This window comes from Lacerta agilis, chromosome 3, assembly GCF_009819535.1.
Source record: "Lacerta agilis isolate rLacAgi1 chromosome 3, rLacAgi1.pri, whole genome shotgun sequence".
Lineage (NCBI taxonomy): Eukaryota > Metazoa > Chordata > Lepidosauria > Squamata > Lacertidae > Lacerta > Lacerta agilis.
The window spans coordinates 101,146,968-101,173,254 of record NC_046314.1 but is presented as its reverse complement, the minus strand read 5'-3'; the positions used below and the strand labels follow the sequence as shown (position 1 = coordinate 101,173,254).

The 26,287-nt window shown below is 46.2% G+C and overlaps 1 protein-coding gene across 1 annotated transcript in view; it reads left to right on the top strand.

The window, feature by feature from the left end:
- LOC117044313 (phosphofurin acidic cluster sorting protein 2-like) overlaps positions 1 to 26,287 on the top strand; it is a 171,010-nt gene that overhangs the window by 114,069 nt on the left and 30,654 nt on the right. Inside the window, exons 3-6 of the mRNA XM_033144948.1 lie at positions 20,652 to 20,741; positions 22,641 to 22,766; positions 23,987 to 24,146; positions 25,784 to 25,875. Coding sequence (XP_033000839.1) covers positions 20,652 to 20,741; positions 22,641 to 22,766; positions 23,987 to 24,146; positions 25,784 to 25,875 — 468 coding nt within the window. The remainder of the gene's footprint in view (positions 1 to 20,651; positions 20,742 to 22,640; positions 22,767 to 23,986; positions 24,147 to 25,783; positions 25,876 to 26,287) is intronic.

Here is a 26,287-nt window from a genome sequence, read left to right as displayed (position 1 = left end):
TGGATTTCGAAGGGGCAGAGGAACCAGACACCAAATTGCAAACATGCGCTGGATTATGGAGAAAGTTAGAGAGTTCCAGAAAAACATCTACTTCTGCTTCATTGACTACGCAAAAGCATTTGACTGTGTCGACCACAGCAAACTATGGCAAGTTCTTAAAGAAATGGGAGTGCCGGATCACCTCATTTGTCTCCTGAGAAATCTCTATGTGGGACAAGAAGCTACAGTTAGAACTGGATACGGAACAACTGATTGGTTCAAAATTGGGAAAGGAGTACGACAAGGCTGTATATTGTCCCCCTGCTTATTTAACTTATATGCAGAATTCATCATGCGAAAGGCTGGACTGGATGAATCCCAAACCGGAATTAAGATTGCCGGAAAAAATATCAACAACCTCAGATATGCTGATGATACTACCTTGATGGCAGAAAGTGAGGAGGAATTAAAGAACCTTTTAATGAGGGTGAAAGAGGAGAGCGCAAAATATGGTCTGAAGCTCAACATCAAAAAAACTAAGATCATGGCCACTGGCAAATAGAAGAGGAAGAAATGGAGGCAGTGAGAAATTTCACTTTCTTGGGTTCCATGATCACTGCAGATGGTGACAGCAGTCACGAAATTAGAAGACGCCTGCTTCTTGGGAGAAAAGCAATGACAAACCTAGACAGCATCTTAAAAAGCAAAGACATCACCTTGCCAACAAAGGTCCGTATAGTTAAAGCTATGGTTTTCCCAGTAGTAATGTACGGAAGTGAGAGCTGGACCATCAAGAAGGCTGATCGCCGAAGAATTGATGCTTTTGAATTATGGTGCTGGAGGAGACTCTTGAGAGTCCCATGGACTGCAAGAAGATCAAACCTATCCATTCTCAAAGAAATCAGCCCTGAGTGCTCACTAGAAGGACAGATCCTGAAGTTGAGGCTCCAGTACTTTGGCCACCTCATGAGAAGAGAAGACTCCCTAGAAAAGACCCTGATGTTGGGAAAGATGGAGGACACAAGGAGAAGGGGACGACAGAGGATGAGATGGGTGGACAGTGTTCTCGAAGCTACTAACATGAGTTTGGCCAAATTGCGAGAGGCAGTGAAGGATAGGCGTGCCTGGCGTGCTCTGGTCCATGGGGTCACGAAGAGTCGGACACGACTGAACGACTGAACAACAACAACACTCCAAAAGAAGGGTGGGACTTTCTTTCTGTGCCTGCTGTTCCCTTCTGCGATTGCATCTATAGGATCCACAGTCTGCAGGTTCTTAGTAGCAGAATGAGAAAATGCTTGGGGTGGTTATGTGGGTTCCGGTTGTAGCCCCTAGAGGTGTGATTTTTCTGCACGTCTGTATACTCAGAATTTTCCAGTGATAACAAGAACCGAGTGCGTCAGGGCTTGGTTTGTGCTGAAAATAGGAGTGGGTGGCAAAAATAGGTTCTGAGAATCAGAGGCACTGAATGTGGGACTGTATATGAACTGAGTGCTAAGAAGGCAGTTTATCTGCCGGCTTAAATTCTAATGTTTTAAAACAATTTAGCTAATGTCTGTAGCAGCTGTGATACTAACTCTGTACTCTACTCTTGCCATCAGTGTAGTATTTTTCCATTGTAAAGTTTGAATGCTGCCACCGTCAGACGCCTGTGACAGCAAATGCCATTGTTAGAACAGATGGGAGAAATGCCAGCATGAACATGAAGACTTATCATGGCTTGGCTTTTTATTCCGTTAAAAATTAATGGATTTCTTAAGCAACTGTGCAGACCTCATTATACTCCTTTTTCATAGTTCGCATCTAATTTTTCAAGACTTGCAAATCGTATGGTTCTTATTAGAGTTTACTTGCATCATTTTTGCACCCTGGATTGCAACGGCTTTTTAATGAAGTAAAGAGGGATGTTTCCCCCCCCCTTTCCCGTGCCGTTTTGTTTGTGCTTGTGTCACAAATGACTGGAGGGATTTCTTTGAAACCAACCAGAAACATGTTCAGAAAACAAGAAAACATATGCCCCAAAGGGGAACATTTCTCAAGACTTTTTAGTATCTGGGACACACAGCCGCAGAATGGAAATGGCTTTGAGAATGCATTGTGGAGGCCTTTTGCCATTCAAAACACTGGCTAGGCTGGAAGTGTCCAGTCCTGAGAGATGGGAGTGTGTTAGGAATACAAATGGGGGCATCTGGTTGACAGCAATCCCCCCCCCAATGCCGGCTTAATCATGTTGCTGTGGCCTGTAGCGTAATGATGGCTGGGGTTTGTGTAGCTACCATCCTGAACGTCCTGCAATATGGCACAAATGTCCATACCTCTTTAATTAATTTTTTATTAATTAAATTTATATCCCGCCCTTCGTCCGAAGATCTCAGGGCAGTTCACAAGATAAAAATAGGAAACAAAAGCACAAAACAATTAAAACAAAACAATAAACCCCCCTCCCACAACCACATTTAAAAGGCCAAGGAATATTAACCAAACAAAGACCTGGTTAAAGAGGAACGTTTTCGCCTGGCGCCTAAAGATTTATAATGAAGGTGCCAGGTGAATCTCCCTGGGGAGAGCATTCCACAAACGGGGAGCCACTGCAGAAAAGGCCCGTTCTCATGTTGCTGCCCTCTGGACCTCTCGTGGAGGAGGCACACGAAGAAGGGCCTCAAGAGGATGGTCACAGAGTCAGGGAGGGGGCTGTTTGTGTTTAAAATATTCTGATACCTAGGTTGGTGGCAGGGATGCTACGGGGAGACTGGCAAGCAGAGGCCTTAACTGATGTGACTCATCATTTGCCCTTTCCGAAAGGAGCTCTGGGTGTGGGGTATGTGCTTCTCCTCACCACCACCTACAGTGAGGGGGAAAGGTATTTGATCCCCTGCTAAATTTGCCTGTTTGCCCTCTGATGAAGAAATGACCAGTCCATAATTGTAATGGTAGGTTTATTGTAGCTGTGAGAGACAGAATAACAACAGGAAAACCCCCAGAAACCCAGAAGACAAAAGTCAGAGATTGATGTGCATTATAATGAGTGAAATAAGTATTTGATCCCTTTGCAAAATATGACTTGGTACTTAGTGGTAAAACCCTTGTTGGCAATTACAGAGGTCAGACGTTTCTTGTAGGTGGACACCAGGTTTGCACACATCTCAGGAGGTATTTTGTCCCACTCCTCTTTGCAGATCCTCTCCAAGTCAGTAAGATTTCAAGGCTGATGTGTAGCTACTCGAACCTTCAGCTCCCTCCACAGATTCTCGATGGGATTAAGGTCTGGAGACTGGCTAGGCCACTCCAGGACCTTAATGTGCTTCTTCTTGAGCCACTCCTTCGTTGCCTTGGCCGTGTGTGTTGGGTCTGACTTTTCTCTTCTGGGTTTCTGGGGGTTTTCCTGTTGTTATTCTGTCTCTCACAGCTACAATAAGCCTACCATTAAAATTATGGACTGGTCATTTCTTTGTCAGAGGGCAAACAGGCAAATTTAGCAGGGGATCAAATACTTTTTTCCTTCACTGTATTTTCTTCCCACAATAACTCTGCGAAGGTGGCAACTGATCCTAGGTCACTCTGTGAGCTTTATGGCTGGGGTAAAGGCTGAATGGGGATCTTTAAATCTGGGTGTCTCTGGGCCTAATCCAACCCACTCTGACCGCTGCAACCCCACAGCTTCTCTTTTGCTGCACTCCCTGTTCAGGCATTCAGAGTAACACAGGAGGGTTTAAACTGGGCAGTGACAAGCATGCGCCGCCTGCTGCATCCTAACCATCTCATGTTGAGCATGAAGGGGGTTGTAAGTGTGTTTGGCTGAACATTGTTTATTTGGAGCATTTGTGCCCCAATTGGTTCAGCCAAAAAAGGCTCTCGGATTGGCGAAAATGATGACTAATACAAATCTGCAAACTGATGCAGAAATGTAGAGAACCGGGCTGGGGGGGCACAAGATTGTCGGATTTGCCCAACCCTAGCAAGCACTTGGATCGACAGCTTCCTCATCCTCCAGGCTTTGCAGAAAGGCAGACCTTCCATAGGAGTACCTGACAGCTGCCTCTCCCAGCTCCACCAACAGCTCTGTCCTGGGCCAGGGTAGAAGATGACAATAGCATAGTGATGAGGATGGTGGATGGACCATGGGCTGAATTGCATTTGGCCCAGTTTGAAATGGAGCCACCCCACTTCCTTATCCCCCATCCCACTTTGAGAATTGGTGGGAACTGAGTGGAAGGATGAAACAGCAAGGAGTCTGAAGTAGTCATGGCCTATGGCAGGAATGGGAAACCTGTGGCCTTCCAGATATTATTGGATGATGCTTCCCATCACCCGTGACCATTGACCATACTGACCAAGGCTGAGCCCATCTGAATGGCCACAGGTTCTCAATCTCTGGCTCTGGGTTGGAGCAGAAGCATCCTGCTCTCTTGATGCTCAGAAGACAGAGATGGGGAATTTCAAGCCATGAAGCTACATGTGGCCCTCCAAGCACTCTATGTGGCCCTCAAAACTCTCCCCAGGTGACACACCCCGCTGACCATGCTTTGCACTCCCAGATGTTTTTGCCTGCCTTGAATGTGTCATTGATGGGTTTCTCTTGCTTGCTGGATGTAGGGAGAAGGGGGTGTTTGTGTGTGTAGAAACCAGTCCACTGTATGAAAATGAAATCAACATTGGTGGTCAATTGCCCGTCACTAGCATGCAGCCCTGAAGAGATTGCCCAGAATGGAATGTGGCCCTTGAACTGAAAACGCTTTCCAATTCCTGTTGTAGGAGTTCAGGACAGTATAGGGAACCTCCTGGTGGCACTGGGGTATAAATGAGTAAAACTGGAGTTTGGAGAGCTGCTGTGTTCCTCTCCTGCTTCCTGCCAGGGAGGAGATAGAAAGACAGGGCGGCAGAAGCTGAGGCCAGTCCAGGCTCATTTCCTATTTGCATTTGATTTCCACAGCACAAAATGCTTCCCGGCATGAATAATTACAGAGGCAGAGGAACAAAAACAACTTGTTAACTCAATTTGTGGGTGATTATTTAGGTGTCACAACCAGCTGTTAAGAGGGTGGGATAATAATACCCAAAGAACAGAGAGGGAATAAAAATAAGGGCAAGAAATTAACACAACAAGCCATTCAGCTGAAAGCAGTGCTACCAAATTCGCTTTCAAGAAAGCTGAGATGACCATGTCATGCAATTGAATCAGTGTGGAAGCATTTATTTCCCAAATTTTGGGCCAGTTTATGAAAACAGATTCATATATTCGCTAAATGGATGTGCAGTTTGGCCCAAGACAAAGGAGGCATTGCATAGCTTCACCACCGACACCTGTTCCTTTCAGGTCAGCCTGTATCTACCACAGCACTGGAAATGACCCATAGCTCAGTTGGTAGAGCATGAGACTCTTAATCTCAGGGTCATGGGTTCGAGCCCCACATTGAGCGAAGGATTCCTGCATTGCAACAGGTTGGACTAGATGACCCTCATGTTCCCTACAATTCTACAATAGTTCTTTGTTATCTTGGCTCATGACCTGTGGATCTTAGGGGCTTTGAAATCAGGAGTTTGGGCTTCCAGCTATGTTTGGAGCAGTGTCCCTGCAACAGGCTAAGAAAATTTCATTCTCAACATAAGCAGAAATATTTTGGTGGATCCTATTGTGGTTTAGCTGAACTACAATTTCTGTTATCCCTGAACATTGGTTGTCATTGCTGGGACTGACTGGAGTCCAGCAGCAACCTCTGGAGGGCCACAGCTCTGTATTACTATAAATTTTGGCAGCCACTATCATTTGCAGATGACACCAAACTGGGAGGGGTAACTAATGCCACAGAAGACAGAATCAGAATTCAAAATGATCTTAACATATTAGAAAACGGCTCTAAAGATAACATGCTGATATGTTTAGACTAAGCTTGTAAGGTGACTTGATAATAGTTCTATAAAAGAAGTAATTACAGCGATAAATGATATGCAATGTAAATAAGAACTTAAATGACTCAAAGATGACGAGTGCTGGTAGAGGGGAGTCAAATGGGTGTGGGACTTCATCCTTTTTTCTTTCTTACTCTTTCCCTTTACTCTCTTTGGTTTTGGGGGGTAAGTGTGTGTACTTTACTGTTTGTTTGTTTGTTTGTTTGTTTGTAAATATGCTTAAATAAAACATTAAAAAATGTATTAGAAAACTGGGAGCAAGCTAACAAAATGAATTTCAATAGGGACAAATGTATGGTTCTGCACTTAAATCAAACCAAAATCACCACAAACTTGCTAAAAGATATAAAAGGGGATTTACTAGAAAATAACTAAATAAAGATTGACTCATAACCATTCAAACAAGCAAAAACATATTACAAGGCCAAGTGCAAAACAGTATTAGTACTGTCAAGACCATGGAATAAATGATATGCACAGGGAACGTATCAATGTCTGAATAACTGAACCATTCAACACGTGGCTAAGAATGGAACGATATTCCGTTGCCAACAAGGTGCAAAACAGTTTGTAAAAGATGGACCAAGCAGGGAGTGTCTTCAGTGGGTCTGAGGTAAACACCACCCTGGTGAAATGAATGTGGATGGAAAAAGGACGGAATAAGATGGACTGCTCTCCAGTAGGTCCTTATGTAGCCACCCTCATGACGGAATAAACACAGGTGGGCAAATAACCGAAGACCTGTCCTCCAGATTTGCAACAGGTTTCGTCACAAAGCTTCATCAGTTCAAGGCTACTCAGACAGAACAGTTAACACAAAATAAACTATTCACAGGCACGGCACTTACGGTAGGCAGGAAGAACCAGATGCACAAATATAGGATGTGAACATCTGGTTTACTAATATGTGAAAAGGATCTAGGGGTCCTTAACATGAGTCAACAGTATGATGCAGCAGCAAAAAAAGCTAATGCTATTCTAGGCTGCATCAACAGAAGTATAGATCAAGGGAAGCAATAGTACAGCTCTATTCTGCCTTAGTCAGACCACACTTGGAATACTGTGTCCAGTTCTGGGCATCACAATTTAAGAAGGTTGTTGACAAGCTGGAACGTGTGCAGAGGAGGGCAACCAAGATGATCAAGGGTCTGGAAACTAAGCTTTAAGAGGAGCGCCTGAAGGAGCAGGGTATGTTTAGCCAGGGAAAGAGGAGACTGAGAGGAGATATGATAGCCATCTTCAAATATCTTAAGGGCTGCCACATGGAGGAGGGAGCATGTTTGTTTTCTCCTGCTCTGGAGGGTAGGACTCGAACCAATGGCTTCAAGTTGCAAGAAAGGAGATTCCGACTAAACATTTGGAAAAACTTTCTGACAATAAGAGCTGTTCAGCAGTGGAGCAGACTTCCATGAGAGGTGGTGGACTCTCCTTCATTGGAGGTTTTTAAACAGATGTTGGCTGGCCATCTGTCAATGTACGCTTTAGCTGAGATTCCTGCATTGCAGGGGGTTGGACTAGATGACCTTGGGGTCCATTCCAATTCTATGATTCTATGATTGATAGGGATAAGGGAGAAATTCCATTTAGTTCACATTTAAAGGTGAACCTGCCAAATCCATACCTTCCAAAATAATATGCATGCCTTCCTTCAAAATTTGCACTTTTCCGAATTTTGCAATCCAGGCAATTGAAGTATACAAAAACATCACTATGGTAAAATGTGCATAAAAATTTATATATTAGTGGAAATAACATACAAATGCATTATAGGAAGAAATTGTTTTGCAAAAATGTGTATATTAGGGGGAATTACATATAAAAAAACCTGCTTATTAGCAGAATGTCCCAGTAAAATGCTGGCAACATCCCTACTGTTTGAGATACTGGTTCTTGTTCTCTAGCTGTCCTTGGGTCTCTGTTGATGGGAGAAGTATTTGTATCCAGAGTTATATTAATGTGGATTAAGTAAGTTATATAAAGACATATTTAACTGTGAATCAAGATGGCTCCATAAATTGGAGAGCAGGGTGGTAGATAACTCCACTTTTAGTGCAGTTGTGATCTTCAAAGAATGCCAGTTAGTTTTCTTTGTAGTAGTCAAGAGCTTCTGAAAACATCCCAGATACTGTCGATTCCTGTCGGGAAGGTGGTTCTTCAGTGTTCCCTTTGTTCTTTAAAGAGTCTTTTTCAAAAAGTGCATTACCATTAGGGGTGCATCTTGGCAGCAATGGTGGTTCTACCTTCAACTCTTAGATCTACTCTTTACATCAAATGGCTTCTCAGGATAAGCTGTTTCTGCCTCCCCATTGAAGTGAAGTGTTCATTCTGACATTCTCACTCCCAGCAAGTGATCTCTCTAGTCCCCTCCAGATTGCCATTATTGTATAGGACAGGATTAATTCGCATACCGGAAATTTATATTTGAGCAATTAAAGTGGATTAAAGCACTCTGGCACAACAAATCCACTCCCCCCCCCTACAACCCCCCTGACTTTTTGCAATTAGGAGAGTGACAGGGATAAATGTCTGATTAACGGGAAGATGTATAACCCCCACCCAAGCAAATCAGAATGAATGCTCATTGGCATGTAACCTCCCTGCAAGCAAATGAGGATGAATTCTCAAGAGGTCAACTGGAGGAGCAGTTCAAATGGCTGGATGCAATTCTGCAGAACTGATGGTTCTGATAGTTACAAAAGAGTTACCTTAATTTAGCCCAGGTGTGTCTAACTTGTGGACTGCAGGTTGCATATGGCAAAACTTCAGTAAGCCCACAACTTACACGGGGGTTACATTCGGGGATTGCGCCTAAGGCCAAAATCGCTTACAGTCATACCTTGGAAGGCAAACGGAATCCATTCCCGAAGTCCGTTTGACTTCCAAAACGTTCAAAAACCAAATTGCGGCGTCTGATTGGCTCCAGGAAGCTCCTGCATCCAATCAGAAGCCGCAGAAGCCCCGCTGGACGTTCAGGTTCCAAAAGAACATTCACAAACCGGAACAGTCACTTCCGGGTTTGTGGCATTCAGGAGCCAAAACATCTGAGTTCCAGAGCATTCGGGATCCAAGGTACGACTGTATAGTAAAAACCCATTGAGTTTGTTGGTGGGTGTCAAGGCACTATCAGGTGAGCACAAGTCATCTACAGGGCAGGAAAGAATGTGAGGAACAAAATGCAGTTAGCTTTTATTCACAGGAAGTGACAACAAAGCAGAGTTGCTCTGGTTCATCTTAATCCAGCTGGAGACATTACTGAAACTGACCACTGGCCCTTCCCTTCCCCTCTAACCTCTCACTCTGGATCCCTCCCTAGCACATGGGGCTCTTCCTCTGGGTCTGTCTGGTTCCTTGCTCAGCAATGTGCAGGATTCTCCTCAAGCTGGCAATCAGAGAGAGAGGAGAGCCAGCAGGACTGGGTCTGGGTAGCAAGGGCAACCTCTGACTCCTCTCTGCATGAGTCTGTGCTCACACTGCGACTCTCAGCCTCTCGCTCTGTTCTGGAAGGGCCTCCTCCTTCTGACACTCCCCTTGATTGCTCAAACCCCCTGCTTCAAGCAACTCCCAACTTGTCCCTTCCCCAGACTGCTCCCCGGTGCCCCACCACCACGATCCAGGGTCGTCTTTTTCCCTATCCTCCCTGGGGGGCTCTTGGGCACTCGATGCCCTCCACTCTTCCTCATCCAGCCAGTCCCTGACAGTGGGTGGGATTGCCAAAGTCATTTTCACAAAATCCCTGCCCCCTTTCCATCCCCTTTAAAAATTTCTGCCATGTGCTTAAAGCTGAATGTTCGCAGGTTAAATGTGCGTAAGTTGAAAACTTACTGTACCACACAGGGAGCTTGGGTAGAAATAAGTCTTGCAGTGAGCAGTCTGAATGGAGAGGGAAAAGGATGGCGGGGGAAGCAAGAGAAAGCAATGGTTTTATTAGAGAATGTTTGATTGCAGATCAGGGTACAGGCAGTAAAGCAGTATATCTTATTCCTGTGGAAACTGGGTGGATACAGAACTCTTAGCAAGTCATAGACGGAAGCAGCGTATAACAAGGCATGTCAGTCCTGTCTGGGGAAGGTAGGTGGCAGGTCATTGTCCAATGGATACGTTCTGACCTGTGTTAATTGGAGGGGGGAAGCAGGATGGGAGCCAAAAGGGATGGGGATGGAGGAAGAGGGGAAAGCAGACACGGGGGGTGGGGTGGGGTGGAGCTCTGCCCACCACCTTCATGCCACCTCCACTATATTTCCCCCAAGGAATGTGACCCTCAACAGTAAAAAATAAGTTAAAAAATACATCTCATAGTCCATCTGAATAAGTCTTCAGTTCTAATTTCCAGATTGACTCCTGGGCTGTAAAGTGATGCCTCTATACTGGAATTGGAGTATGTTTTTCCCTTCTAAAGTGCTTTCCTGTTGGAAATTCAATCTTGAAGCATGTGCCCATGTAACTGTCCTGCAGTAGCAGCTGAGGAAAGAATCTTAGAATTATAGCATTTCAATCCTTCATTTTATAGTCCATAAAATAGTGTTTATGTTGTTGTTTTTAACAGTATTGTACCTGATCTGCTCTGGCCCAACCCTATTCAGGGTTTCAATATACCAGGTTTGTGCCTCTGGTGTTTTGATCTATGGATTTGGAATAAGTGGCATAGACAAATTTTCAGGAGCGAAGCAGAGATGAAGTGAAAAGCCAGAAGTTTAGAAGTTGAAGAATGAAGGCATAAATATCTCCATAGAGGTTCTTTTAGTTGTGCTTTCCCCCTCCTCAGACTTTCACTAAGGGAATAAATAATACGTCGCATGGTGGCAGCTGGTTTGCTGTGGCGTGATTGGCACCATTGCAACAGCTAGGGTGACTAATTGCCTTCCGAGACCAAATTAGTGCTCCTCCCTGGGGGTGCCATGGTAAAAATAGAAGTAGTTACTTACCATGGACCCCTAGATCTGTGACAGGAACATTAGAGGCTTATTCCTTCCACAGCATAATGGGGCACTTCACTTAAATTAATGTTCATTTCTCCCCCACCGCCCCGAATGTAGAGTGCAGTCAACACAAACCAAAGGAGGCAAAATAATTTTAAACAGTTTTCCTGCTTCATTTTTAACAACTGCCTGCAGGTAAGATCTGCTGAGAGGATGAAGCAGTTAATGCACCATTCAGTCACTCCATACTTGCTTTCTGCTATGCTTCTACTTGGTTTAAACTGGGAAGGAGATATCCCGCCTTCCTTACCTCCACTGGTTCTTATCTCCTCCAGATTGCCTTTTTCTCCTGCCTGCCCCTCCTTTAGCAGGCAACCTCTCTTTTCTCCAGGCTCCTCCCATGCCCCTTCTCCAGTGGTAGCTGGTGGCCATTGTGGGTGGTAGGATGGAAAGCAGGAGGGGCCAACAGTAGGTGGAGCCAGAGCTAATTGACAGAGCCGACTAGTTGTAGTTTTGCCCCACTGAGGCTAAGGAAGAGGAAGCCAGCAAGCAGTGCCACCCCTGGACTAGCTATGAGGAAGAAGGCAGGCAGGTGGGAGCTCAGGCAATTGGGAAGGACCCGTCTTGAAAGCTTGCAGCATCTCACGATTCCCATTTTTCCCCATCTGCAGCCTGTACAAGATGAGTGCTGGTCAGGCCACTTGCAAGTAACCAGCTGGCTTGGTGGCTTCTTCCACCTGTTCCCTACACAGTGACTTACAGTGCTGAACCAGTAGTGCTTAATGCATTTTGACTCTTGGTTCTGTTTTCTCTGTTCTCCCCTTTCCCCTATCGCCTCCAGGCTTACAGTCACTCCCCACTTCCCTTGAAACCAAACTGAATGTCAGAAAAGAAGGGGTTTGTCTAACAAATCTTCTAGCAGCAATAGAGCAGTGCTAGAAGAGAGTGATCTCTCTACCTTTTTGAGAAAGAGAAGTTAAGCCCTGGGGATTCTAGAGCAGCGTTCCTCAACTTGGTGCCTTCCAGATGTTTTAGACTTCAGTTTCCATCAGCCTCAGCCAGCACTGGCTGGGGCAGATGGAAGCTGTCATCCAAAACTTTTGGAGGACACATATCAGGGAAGGCTGGACTAGATCAGGATCTTGCACTCTGTAGTCCGTGGAGAGTATCAAGGTGGGCCAGCTAGTGAATACTACCAAGAGCAATTTCACTTCTTTGTGTTGGATGAGTGGAAGTTTCTGTGTAAACAATGGAGAGAGCAGCAATCAGTAGGAAGTTGCCTGCTGTGTCTACCTGTATCACACATATGCTTTGGAACCCAACCATTATGTTTTCAGCCATATGCACATGAATGTGTGTAGTTGCTTTTAGCTGGAGGGACCTTGCACTTATTAAGTTGTCTCCTGATCCATGGTGATATCCACCACCAAGAGAAGGTGATGGCCCAACTGAGGAGATTAGTTGTCCTGGGGTTCTGCATCAGATGGCAAGACAAGGCCAGACCTGTGAATCAGGACCAAGGTGCTGATTCAGGACCACGGTCAGCAGTCCTGTAGCTGAGGTTGAAAATACAAGTTGTCTCAGCAGTGTCTTAGATCTGAACAGCAAGGGTAGATGAAAGATACCACAACCACCAATAATAATGTGTAACCACAGCAATTACACCAGTTCAGAATGAGAACAGCCATTTACAGCCCAAAGGCTTTCCTGAAAAAGGAAGGCTTTGATTGTCTTATGGAAGACTGTTAGAGATGGGATGAGACGAATTTGCCTCAGAAGAAAAATAAATCCATGTTCTACGCACAGTTACTGAACAGACCCTCTCCCTGTTCCCAACCAAGTATATTTTTGGGAACACTGGAAAGTGTCTGACAATGATCTCACAAGGCAGCCAGGCTTACGCTCCTTCTCTTGACATCAATAATTATGTCATTAATATTGCCAGTTGAGACGGAATCATGGAAGTAAATACCACTCAGAAGTGACGCTGCACATAGCCACACCCAGAAGTGTACTGCATCAAATGCTGTTCCTGAAGGCAGAATTTGAGACCTGATATCCACACCGTATGAGGAAGGACTAAGTCGATCTGTAGCATTAACTACCTTGTTTAATTCTTTCTCAAAGCAACCTTTGAAGTAGGTTATAGTTGCCTTTATGCAAATGGAGAATTGGCACGGAAACGTGGCGGCTTCCTTGAGGCCGCCCAGCAAGTTATTAATTGGGTTGGGCTTTGAACGCTTCCCTTCTAGGCCTTAATTTACACTTCAGCCAATGGGCCACATTTGCTTTTATTTACCAGGGACAATTGGCCATTAAAGAGAGTAGGGCATTATTTAGGCCTGGGAGTTTGTTTCAGAACAAAATGGTAGAAGTAGAAATACTGTGTGTGACCGTTTCAGGTGTGGGAAACCTTTGCCCCCCCCCCCAGATGTGACTGAACTACAACTCCTATAATCATTGACTGTTCACCAAGCTTGCTAGACCTGAAGGAAGTTGTGGTTCAGCAACATCTGGGGGACAAAGGATCCTCACCCCTGCCCTATTTCAAGTGCTGAACACCTCTGGAATTTGTAATAAAGGCTAATTAAATCTAGACAAAATGGTGGCACTACTGCCTCACTAAATTAATAGGGTGGTGTTCAATCTGTTTTGGATGGGGTTGCACTTCCCCTTAAGGATCACGTTTGTCACTGTTGAATACTGTTAGATTGGGGCCTTATTTTGGTGGCCTGAATGATCCTTGATAAGGAGAAAGGAGATTCCGACTAAACATCAGGAAAAACTTTCTGACGGTAAGAGCTGGTTGACAGTGGAATGGTCTCCCTTGGGAGGTTGTGGCCTCTCCTTCCTTGGAGGTTTCTAAGCAAAGGTTGGATGGTCATCTGTCATGGATGTTTTAGTTGAGATTCCTGCATTGCAGAGGGTTGGACTAGATGACCCTCAGGGTCCCTTCCAACTCTGTGATTCTATCCGTGTGAAAGCACCTTTCACCTGCTTAAGCCTGTGAACCAGTTGTGACATTTCCTACACAGAGAGAGCCTTGTGACTGTTATTGATGCCCTGCTAATGTCCAGCCCTGGTTACTGCAGTGCATTATACATGAGACACCTCTTGTTTCTTTACTGGCTGCCAGTTTGTTTCCAGACATAATTTATTAGGCTGATTTTGTCCTATAAAGCGCTCTATGTCTTGGCACCAAATTAGATGAACAATCATTTTCTCCTGTATGAACCACCCATTTTCTTAAGTAGTAGTAGTAGTAGTAGTAGTTTGAATTTATATACCGCCCTATACCTGGAGGTGTCAGGGTGGTTCACAAAATAAAAGAAATATAAAACCACAGAATACAAAATCAGAATAAAAATAACCCAATAACCCCCCCCAAAAAAATCTGAGCAACCTGCCAGCTGAATTCTGCACTAGCTGAAGTTTCTGAACAGTCTTCAGAGGCAGCCCTACATATATGCATTGCATTAATCTAACCTTGAGATTACCAGAACATAAACAACAGTAGTTAAACTATCCCTGTCCAGATAGGGGCATAGCTGGACCACCACCTGAAGCTGATGGAAGGCACTCCGGGCCACTGAGGCCACTTGAGCCTCAAGCAACAGCAAAGAATCCAGGAGTACCCCCCCAAGCTAAGCTATGAACCTGCTCCTTCAGAGGAAATGTAACCCCATCAAGAGCATCAAGCCCATCTCCCACCCCTCTGGTCTAGGGAACCACCCTAAAATGTTTGTGGGAGGCTTTTCTGAAATTAGCTTCAGTTTCTGATGTGAGCCCTGCTCGTGTCAAACCAGAGGCCCTCTAGATCAGTGTTTTTCAACCACTGTTCCGCGGCACACTAGTGTGCCGCGAGATGTTGCCTGGTGTGCCGTGGGAAATACGTCCCGGCCGTTGTTGTTGCCTTCCTTCAGCTAATCAGGGTCAGCCCGCGCGTTTGTACACAGAGCCGAAAAGAGACGCCGGCTGCCTCAAAAGTGCCTCCCTCCTTCCTTCGCCCTCCCGCCAGCCAATCGTCTGCGCCCTCCGGCCTGCCGGAGTTCCCCGCCTCCTCAGCCGTCGGCGTGGCCCTGAAGGGGTCCTGCGCTCCGCACGCGCCTTGTCGCGAGTGGGGTTCCGAGGCCAATCGGATTTGGGAACTTGGGCTGCTCCTAAGTGGAGGGAGAAGAAGTCCGGTTGCAGCTTCTTTCCCAATAGGAGTGCGATCCCGTTAAAGTGACTGGGAAATGGGCCAACGCGGGGTGAGGGGCGGGGCCGGCAACGTGCTATAAAGGCGCGAAGGCGTGTGTGGCGATGGCGCTTGGTGGCATGCGCGTGCGTGAGATTTTGGCGGCGCGAGGAGGACGAGTTGGTCTCGCTGCCGCCGCCGCCTCCCCCGCAACCTCCTCGCTCGGCTGCGCTGCTCGGCCGGCGCCCTGAGGGGATGTGGCGGGTAAGTAGCGGGCACGAGGCAGCTCTGGTGGTCAAGCGAGGGAAGAGGTTTGAAGGCGGCAAGAGGGAGGCTGGAGCGGCGGCAGCGGTTTTCTGAAGGGAGCCCTGTCGTCCCCGAGTCTGCAGGAGGAAGGAGCAGGCTCGCTTTCTGAGGCTGCCTTAACGGGGCTTCCCTTCGGGAAGGGCTTGGCCTGGGGCTTCGCGGGAGGGCGGAATGAGGGGCGCTTCTCGCCGGCTGGTTTGCGTTTCTGACCCGCCCTGAACTAGTGCAACAGGCAAATCAACAACCATTCTCTCACCTTTTGTCCTGGCCAACAAAAGTATAACTTTGGATGCAGCAATGGATCTGCCCCACTGCTGGAGGTGGGGCTTGGGGCTTTCTGTGTCCATCAGTGCAAACCTTATGCATTGGTCATTCGTTATAGTTTTGGAGCCTTAACAATCTTATAAACAAACATCACTAATTTTCCTAACTGAAAACTGTGGTTCTGAGATGCTTGGACACACCTGCCCAATTTGTTCAATGTTGCATCATACTGTTGTCATTTTAAAGATCATTATTTAAAGGAGACCAGGGGCTGAAGTGGATATTTTTGAAGCACATGCTTTTGTTTTTATAACCAAATAAATTATTGTGAGATGCTCAGACTCTTAAGTTTTACAGACTTCACCAGAAGTGATCCTGCTCTTTATTATGTTCTCCCCCAAAATAAAAGCAGGGAGGGAGGAATAAAAAAAAACCCAAGGAAGCCTAATTGCCAGAGGAGGAGCTAGCTGCTCCAGCACCCTAAGCAGCACACATGCTGTGCACCGCTGGGGGGGGGGGCAAGTCAAGCTTCCCAGGGCACTGCCCATGGTGAGGGTCCCAGGGGGACAGCACGGTGTGGACAACCACTGCCATGAATTGTACACAAGATCATCACAAAAAAGGGAAACACCACATTGGCTGGGCTCTCAAGTGTGGCATGGCAGTTAATTATATCATGTCAGGATGTCTCAGGAGCTTCTCCACTCATGTCTTTGTCACAAAAAGTCACTCAGGTACAAGACTAGAGTCCCTCAGACCTTACTTGGGGCTGGACTATATTTTGAAAAAAATATGAACAAATTCCTATGCCCCACAAATAACCCAGAGATGCATTTTAAATAAAAGGACAGGTTCCAATTCTGTAAAAACACGCTGATTCCTGGACCATCCGCGGGCAGCATTTAGAAGGTGATTGGGCCACATCCGGCCCCTGGGTCTTAGTTTGGGGACTCCTGCTCTTAAGTCCAAGAATTATAAAATACTTTCTTTGTGTTTATTTGATTCCTATTCAAGAGAATTACTTTATATATAGTTAATATAGGCACAGAGTTAATTTTTTAAACATTTTCTAATGGTGGTGTGCCTCGTGATTTTTTTCATGAAACAAGTGTGCCTTTGCCCAAAAAAGGTTGAAAAACACTGCTCTAGATCAGTGTTTTTCAACCTTTTTTGGGCAAAGGCACACTTGTTTCATGAAAAAAATCACGAGGCACACCACCATTAGAAAATATTTTAAAAATTACTCTGTGCCTATATTGACTATATATAAAGTAATTCTCTTGATTTTTTCAATTTTTCCCACGGCACACCAGGCAACATCTCGCGGCACACTAGTGTGCCGCGGAACAGTGGTTGAAAAACACTGCTCTAGATGTTGGGCTCCCCCTCCTTCCTGCACTGGACAGAGTGGTCAGTGGTCAGGGACAGTGGGAGCTGTAATCAAGCAATGTCTGGAGGACCACAGGTTCCCCATCCCTGGTGTAGGGTTCCACCAGACAGAATCAGATGAAGGACGATGAACCCTGCAAAGCACAGTTTTGGATGAATACATTGATGGAGAGACACAGGTTCCTCATCGCTGTCCAAAGAATCCTAGAGCGAGCAGTGCAATCTTAAGCAGGGCTACTAGGAAGTAAATCCTTCTGTTTGTGATGCCTAGGACTTTGGCCTACATTCAGCATACACCAAGCAGAGGCTGGTCCATAAGGGTGAGTGGGGCTCTTCCCCAACCTCAGTCTACCTTTGGGCACCTCCACCCCAGTCTATCTTCTTGCTTATAACCAGTCCAGTAGGTGACACCACCTGCCAGCTTCCTTCCCTCCTTAGTTGGTGTAGCTTTTGTAAAACTCAGCAGGAAGGCGGATGGGGGTCAAAACGAGACCCTGTTGACTCTGCGTGTGTGGCACTGGCTCCACCTACTGTTGACATCCTGCCTTGCGCCCCACCAGTCCCAACTGGCAGCCTGCCCCCTTGTCCTCCTTGTTGTGGCTCACCTTGTAGACTTAACCCCAGAGGATTATAGTACAGTATCCAGCAAAGGCTACTGTTTTTCTCACACATAGAGTGCCTTTGAGCTCCGAAGGCACCAGAATGCCTTCTTCGATAATGCCTGGTGGATTAATATTATATTAAAACCAATTAAAAGGGCATTACCAGCATAACGCCTTGGGAGTCCTGGTGGGCAAAGTGGGAGCGCTGCCGCAACTCTCCGCCAGCTAATCCGTTTCCTTTTCCCCTCCCAAGGTGAGCCAGGTTAATCCTGCTGGAAGTGGAATCTCTCCACTCAGACAGATCTGTGTAATGTTTGCCCCCGAGCCAAGTTAATTCCGCGCGGCTTAATAAGGCGAGGTGGGTGGATAATTTGGCCTTGTTGCTCTGCTCTGCTCTTTCTCTGAACTTCTCACTGGCAGTGGAGCGACCCTCCCTGCAGCATGGAGAAAATCCCCCCAGCTCATTTGAGCAGGGAAATAGGCAATTGCTTTCTTAGCAGTGATTTGGCTGCCGAGGTGGAGGATCTAAGCGACTCTGCACGGTGTGCCAAGCATTTGGGGCAGCCTTGGTTCAGGAATGAGCAGCTGGGGCTTGATAAGTTGTGCTTGCTTTTTCCGGATGAGAACTGGAGGCACACTTCAACCTTAAACACCCAGGAAAGTTTGCTTTTAAGCACAGGTACGGGCATAAGATTGCCGGAAGAAATATCAACAACCTCAGATATGCTGATGACACAACCTTGATGGCAGAAAGTGAGGAGGAATTAAAGAACCTTTTAATGAGGGTGAAAGAGGAGAGTGCAAAATATGGTCTGAAGCTCAACATAAAAAAAACTAAGATCATGGCCACTGGTCCCATCACCTCCTGGCAAATAGAAGGGGAAGAAATGGAGGCAGTGAGAGATTTCACTTTCTTGGGTTCCATGATCACTGGAGATGGTGACAGCAGTCACGAAATTAGAAGACGCCTGCTTCTTGGGAGAAAAGCAATGACAAACCTAGACAGCATCTTAAAAAGCAGAGACATCACCTTGCCGACAAAGGTCCGTATAGTTAAAGCTATGGTTTTCCCAGTAGTAATGTATGGAAGTGAGAGCAGGACCATAAAGAAGGCTGATCGCCGAAGAATTGATGCTTTTGAATTATGGTGCTGGAGGAGACTCTTGAGAGTCCCATGGACTGCAAAAAGATCAAACTTATCCATCCTTAAAGAAATCAGCCCTGAGTGCTCACTGGAAGGACAGATCCTGAAGTTGAGACTCCAGTACTTTGTCCACCTCATGAGAAGAGAAGACTCCCTGGAAAAGACCCTGATGGCGGGTACAAGGAGAAGGGGATGACAGAGGATGAGATGGTTGGACAGTGTTCTTGAAGCGACTGGCATGAGTTTGGCCAAACTGCGGGAGGCAGTGAAAGATAGGGGTGCCTGGCGTGCTCTGGTCCATGGGGTCACGAAGAGTCGGACAGTACTGAACGACTGAACAACAACAACAACGGGCATAAGAATTATTCTGACAGCACCATACTCTGCTTTTCTGTCCATTCGTAGCAGAGCACATGTTCTGTCAATACGCCCGTTAACCGATGTGCAGCATCCGAGTCCCAACAACCTATGTGCCTGCAACTGGTTCTGCCCCGACTGGGCTAGGCGACTGGAGCACCTTCACCAACCTTCCAATCCTGGAGAACAGGTCCTGGTGCACTGGACTCACAACAGCTCATTGTGAGCACCAGACTCTAGCAGAGTATAAATAATGCGGAAACTAGCTGTAGAGGTTATGAAGCATAACTCCTTTTATTTCTAACAGCTACTATATACACAGAAGACATGCACGAGAGAGTCAGCCCTCATGCAGCCCATCTTATCATAACAAAGATAAGACTCTCTTCACACAGAATCAGGCAGTCAGGGATGAAAGAGAGAAAGAGCAGTTTCTGCCCCCTCCTTTCTCAAAACATATGATCACCAGATTCTCACAGTGGGAGGGGTGAAAATATCAACATGTTCCTCTGTGCAGTAGATCCCAAGGCTCACCTTCAGCTGAAAGGATCTTGGGTAATAGGGTTAGGAAAGGACTCTACCTGAGACCGTGAAGAACTGCTGCCAGTCAGAGTGACCTTTTGCAGTTGTTCAAACACAGTAGCAAATATGAAACCCCAGAGTAATGAGTCCTTTGCAGTTTTGAACTTCATGCATTCAGACACCATATTGCTTACAGCAGTCTTCCTCAACCTAGCACCCTTCATATGTTTTGGATTAAAACTCCCATCATCAGCTAGGACTGATGGGTGTTATAGGCCAAAACCTATGGAGGGCACCAGGTTGAGAAAGGCTGGCCAACCGATGGCATACATGTTGCATTTAAAATGCAAAAGAAGATTTGTAAAATTAAAGTGTGGAAGCTCTCTTCATTTCCTACAACTCTTGACATTTCCCCCCTTCCTCACAAGCCAAACAGCGGACAAACCTTTCAACGTGCCTTGTTTGAAACTCAGTAAAACCACCGGGAGCATTTTGAAATCATTGGTTGCAAGGAGGAGGGCTAGTTGACCATGCACTTGTCTACCACAATTTGTGCGTGGCTGAATGGAAGGACGTGTCTCATGCCTTTGGCTCAGATCCAGACCAGCTGACGGGTGGTGTGCTGTGGGGAAAATGGGTGGTGAAATAGGATCTGTAGCACTTACCTGTCTTTGCTTGTATATGTGTATTTATTATTTTTTAAAAGCATGACATAAATGCAAGATACATTGAAATATATAGGTAAAGCTCAACACAGTCCTTCTGTGGCCCCCCGGGTTGTCCTGTGTGAACTCATTCACAGTGGATTTTGCTTGCTGTGTTCATTTATTAGGAGAAAGTGTTCTTAAAGTATTTGTACCTAGTTGCTTTTCAGTGACATGCCGCCACCCCTTGCCCCTGCATTCCCCATTTCCTTTTCTTTAAGGCTCAGATCTCTGGAAATCTTCTTCTGCTTAATACAGACAGCTCTGTTGCTTCACCTTGTGTCATCAAATTCTTAGCGTTGTCTTTTTCCTCCCTTACACAGGCCAGCTGAGGTTGTGATGCGATAATTGTCTCTTAACACTTCAATCTGTGTCTTGTTGCAGGGTTCAAAGAGAGTCCTGAGATCCAATGAATATGTTCTGCCCCCTGGAGGCTTGATGGAGACTGACCTGGAACTGACATTTTCGTTGCAGGTAATTTGAACTTTGCTCACCAGATAGCAGAGAATCATCCCTCGACAGGATTATTAAAATCTTTTGCCTGCGTCTCTGGCTTTCTGAACAGACAGTGCATTTGGGAACAGACAGGGAAGAGCTTTAGGAGTTTCCTTGAGACTCTGTTGAAGAGGCTTTCTCGTGCACACGTAGAGTATGATTGCTATTCTGACAGCAGCCCTAGACATGTTTACCCCCCCCCCCGGAAGTCAGTTCTGCTGTGTTCAGTGGGGCTTGCTTCCTAGCAAATGTGTTTAGGATGGCAGCCAAAGGCTCCTTTCAAATCAGCCATTCACATAGCTGTCAACTTTTTCCTTTTTTAAAAGGGAAATTCCCTTGAGGGCCAGTGTGGTGTAGTGGTTAAGAGCGGTAGACTCGTAATGTGGTGAACCGGGTTCGCGTCCCCGCTCCTCCACATGCAGCTGCTGGGTGACCTTGGGCTAGTCACACTTATTTGAAGTCTCTCAGCCCCACTCACCTCACAGAGTGTTTGTTGTGGGGGAGGAAGGGAAAGGAGAATGTTAGCCGCTTTGAGACTCCTTAGGATAGTGATAAAGTGGCGTATCAAATCCAAACTCTTCTTCTCTTCTATTCTGAATAGGATTCCTCGCAAGAAAAGGGAAAAGTTGACAGCTATGGCCATTCATGGGAGTCTGCCTGCCCCAACTTGGTGTCCCCCAGCATGGCCTAGAGTCAGGGATATGGGGAGATAAGATCTAGTGAGCATCTGGAGCAACACCAGAATGGGGAAAGATGGGCTAGGCTGAGTGAACTGCTAGCCATGGTGGAATAATATTTATTTATTTATTTATTTATTTATTTATTTATACATACATACATACATACATACATACATACATACCCCGCTCATCTGGTTGGGTTTCCCCAGTGTTGAGGAGATGCATGGAAGAAAACATGGAGAGCGTTTGAGAGATCAAGCTTGTTTCTTCTTGAGTTCTCTGCTGGGTGCTTATTTATTTATTTATTTATTTATTCATTCATTCATTATTTACTTACTACTCCTACTCCTACTACGTTTATATCCCACCTGCCCTTCAGGGAGCTCAAGATGGTGTGTATGGTTCTCCCTTTTTAATTTTATCCTTGTAACAACTCGGTGAGGGTGGCTGAGAGACTGTGACCGAACCAAGGCCATCTGATGAGCTGCATGGCTTAGTAGGGATTTGAACCCTTGCTTATGGAATGCTCTCCCTAGGAAGGCATGCCTGGTACCATAACTGGCTACTTTTAGGTTTGGTTTGGGTTCTGTTTTATGTTGGTTTAATTTTTTTTCTATTATATCGTAAGTTGCTTTGCATTTACTTCTTGCAAATGGAAGAAAAAGTGGCTAATAAGTGTAATTCTTCTTCTTCTTCTTCTTCTTCTTCTTCACCCTAACCCAGGGGTCGGCAACGTTTTTTGAGGCTGGTCCGGTCCACTCCCCAGCAGACCTCTTGGTGGGCCAGAGCATGCGCTCCCATGCATGCACTCAAACTATTTCTGGCGCTCTTCCAGGTTGGAAGAGCGCCGGAAATAGCGTGTGCGCACAGGCGCTGCTCTGTTCCGGACGTGCACCAGAAATAGCGTGTATGGGTGCTCCTCCGGGTGAGGAGCACCCGTGAGCATGCGCACACACTATTTCCGGCGCTCTTCCAACCCGGAAGTCAGTCCCCGCAGTGAGAGAAAAACGGTGCTGCGAAAAAAGAGCACGGAATCCCCACGCCAATCCACAGAACAGCCATGGGCCGGTTCCAGGAAGCTCATGGGCCAGAACCGGCCCATAGGCCTTAGGTTGCCGACCTCTGCCCTAACCACTACACCGAACTGGCATCTCAAAAACAGAATATTATCTGAATCTGTCTCCTCCTCTTCCTGTAGTACCCACACTTCCTGAAACGCGATGGCAACAAGCTCCAAATCATGCTCCAGCGCAGAAAGAGGTACAAGAACCGCACTATTTTGGGCTACAAGACCCTGGCAGTGGGCATCATCAACATGGCTGAGGTAAGGGAAGCAGCAAGGTGGGCAATTATGTGGGCATGCCATGCCTTTAACCATCTCTGAGCAATGGGCTCTTGGTGGTGCCAGAGCTGATGGGAAGCAGGAGAGGCTCATACAGAAACCTGTTCTGGCACCAGGGCACCTTCTGAAATTCTTTACAGGTTGTGCTTCTTGTACATGGGAGGGAACTGGTCTGTTCCAGAAGCCTCCTCCTGTGCAAGGGAGTCGAATTGGAGCCCCTCCTGTATGTAGATCCTGTATATGGAGCTCCTCTTCTACATGGAGGCCCAGATGTTGCTGAGTCCCAGTTCCCATCAGCCCCAGCAAGCAAAGTCAGTGGCAAGGGATGGTGGGAGTTGCTTGCTTGTTTTTGCTGATGTTATTCATTGTATTTGCCGGTCGCTGTTTTCACAGAGTGAACCAAAGCGAGTTACCTTAAAGCCAATTAGGAATTTCCAGTAAAAAAATCCTAAAAGCACAGCTGTACAGGAAAAAAGGCAGGGCTTACAGGTCCCACCCCACTAAAAGAGGGCACAGTGTCACCCTTCAAAATAAGGGCTGACAGCCTGGGTAAAGTGAAAAGTCTTTGCCTGGCGACTAAATCTAAATGGGATGGTTGGGGTATGCCAGGTGTGCCTTGCTGAGGAGAGCATTCCACATCTAGGGGGCCACCACTGGAAAGGCCTACCGGTAATCTCGTGTTGCCAACTTCTGAGCATGGTGGGGCCACACTAAGGAGGGTCTCAAGATAATGATCATAAATTGTAGAGTTGGAAGGGACCACAGGATTCTTCTAGTCCGACCCAATGCAGTGCAGGAATATTTTGTCCAACGTGGGGCTCAAACCCACAACTCTGAGATTAAGAGTCCAGGTTGGTTCATGTGGGGAGAAGTGATATCTTTTAAGGTCCTGAGTTTCTAATCTGCATAAGGCATTATAGGCGGAAACTAGCATTTTGAATTAAGCCTGGAAACTAATTTGTATCCAGCACAGTCATGCCAAGAGTGGTGTTCTTTGTTCAGACAGTCCTGCTGTGATCAACATTCTGCTTGTTGAATTCTGCATCAACTGCAGTTTCCAAACCATCTTCAAAGGCAGCCCAATGTATAACATTTCTCTACCCAGAGCCCAAATACATGTTATTCTGCCTCCCTACGGCAGGTCACTGGCCTGCTCCAGAGACTTCCTCCTGTGTGCTGAGTATCATTGATCCCTTATTCAGGTCATGCAACACCCAACAGATGGAGGGCAGCTCCTGGGCCTCCACAGCAACATCAAGGATGTGAGCATTCGAGTGGCCGAAATCAGCATCTACTCTCTCTCTAGCCAGCCCATTGATCACGAAGATGGAAACGTCCCCTCCGGCCCCAAAATCAAAGCTGGTAATGTATTACTTATTTTTATTTTGTTTTGTTTATAAATTTTATTTTTTGGTAAATTTTCTGTAAAAGAAATTTACAGACATGCAAATAACAAAAACACAAATCGCGTACATTTCTAATGCACATATGTAACGGATCGACCCTGAGCCTGGGTATGGTCAGTGGCCCAGAGCGTAAAGAGTTAACACCCACTCTAGATGACTGGCAGCTCAATCGCAGAGGCGGGGCTTTTCGACCTTTTAAAAGGGGGAGAATGGCAGTTGGGTGGTTGTTGTGGGGCAGGGATTGAGGGTGAGCGGGTTGGAGGTTAGGCTTAGGCTAGGGAAGGAAAGGCTTTTATCCTGTTTAATGTTGTAACCAAGCTTACGTACCTGAAAAGAAGATTTGTAACCGCATTATACCTGAACATCCATGTTATTTAAGTTACCTCAATAAACTTATTTTGTGTTTCAACGTTCGTGGACTCTGGCAGTGCGTCAGTGCCTCAAAAGGTGTGGCTGAGGGGAAAAGCACAAAAGGTTTCCTGTGGAAGAGAGAACGTGTGGCTTATTTTCCTATCATACAGAGGGCTGGGCAGTGAAGCCAAAGGTGCCACGCAGTTGCCAAAAAGGGAAGGCAAGCTGCAGTACTTTGGGAACCCAGGGCGGGAGGTCCCAAGGTGGCAAGAGTTATTTTTCGAACGTGGAGCACTGAGGTTCCCCGAGGACATCTCTCATAATATCACTTTACGATTCATTTTAGTCGTCAGTGAAACCTAGGGAGAGACATGGTCTGGGGAAACGTTTTACAGTGTGAGGGCTCTTGGAGTGTAACGAAGGGTCCGTCACAACATATATTTGACTCCCCCCCCCCTTTTGTGGTTTCTTTTAAATTTTAATTTTCATGCTGCATTTTCCATGTTACTCCATCTTTAAGTTATTCTTTAGTTTCTCATAATAATCTAACTGCTAGTTTTACGTTAGTCTTACTAATGAGCTTATTTGTATACATGAGTTTTTCAAATATACCGCAAAATTTCCCCAATCTTTAATAATTTCTTCTTCTTTTTGGTTTCTTCCTACACCCATTAATCTTGCCATTTCAGCATAATCCATTAGCCACTCTTCCTTGGTTGGTACTACATCTTCTTCCCACCTCTGGGCAAAAAACATTCTACCTGCAGTTGTGGCATGCATAAACATATTTTTTAAAAGATATTTTGGTATCTCACTACCTACTATCCCTAAAAGAAAAGCTTCTGGGTTGTTGTTGTTGTTGTTTGTTAAAAGTTATCGCAAACATGGTAATGTATTCCTTAAACCTAAAGCTTCTCTGAGCCTAGTAGCTAAAAACAGTTTTGGTCAGGTTCTCATCCAACTCTCATCTGTACCTTCACTGACTTTCTGTCCTGTGATATGTCCTTTCCTACATCCATCCAGAATAGCTTTGTTTCCTAAACATGCCCTCTATTCTTTCACTCTGCTTGTGCCACACCTCTCCCAGAATCCTTACAGTGGCTCCCTGCCTGCCATCAGTGACAGATTCCTAGGCCTTAATGGCAAACTCAGTGGCTCCGTTCCATGTTTTCCTCTATTCCCCCAGACTCCCTTCCTGGCTCAGCGCAGTTTGGCCATGGTCTCTGCCTTTTCCCGTTCCAGATCGCTCTCCAGATATTGACAACTACTCTGAAGAAGAGGACGACAGCTTTTCCTCCGAGCAGGAAGCCAGCGATGATGCCGTGCAAGGCCAGGTAGCTACCGACCAACCAACCAGCCTGCTGTCTGTCTATCACATTCGAGTCTTACCTTCCCTCTATGACAGCGGTAGCCGATGTGGTGCCTCTCAGGTGTTGCTGGACTAGAACTCCCATCATCCCTAACCATTGGCTGTGCTGGTTGGGGGTGATGGGAGTTGGAGTCCCAGCAATGAAGGCAGCACATCATTGACTTCTGCTGTTCTCCCCATGTTGCCTTCCAAGTTATGTAGCGTTGGCACTTAGCTGCTGCTGCCTTTGCTGCTGCTGCAGCAGCTCACCTGTATCCAGTCTCTGAGCAGTATTGCCACCAGTTACGTACAGTGGTCTTGCTCAGCCCAAAAATGGTATTTCCATCCTGAGGGCCACAGTCCCTTCTGGGCAACTTTTCACTGGGAGCCAGTGTGGT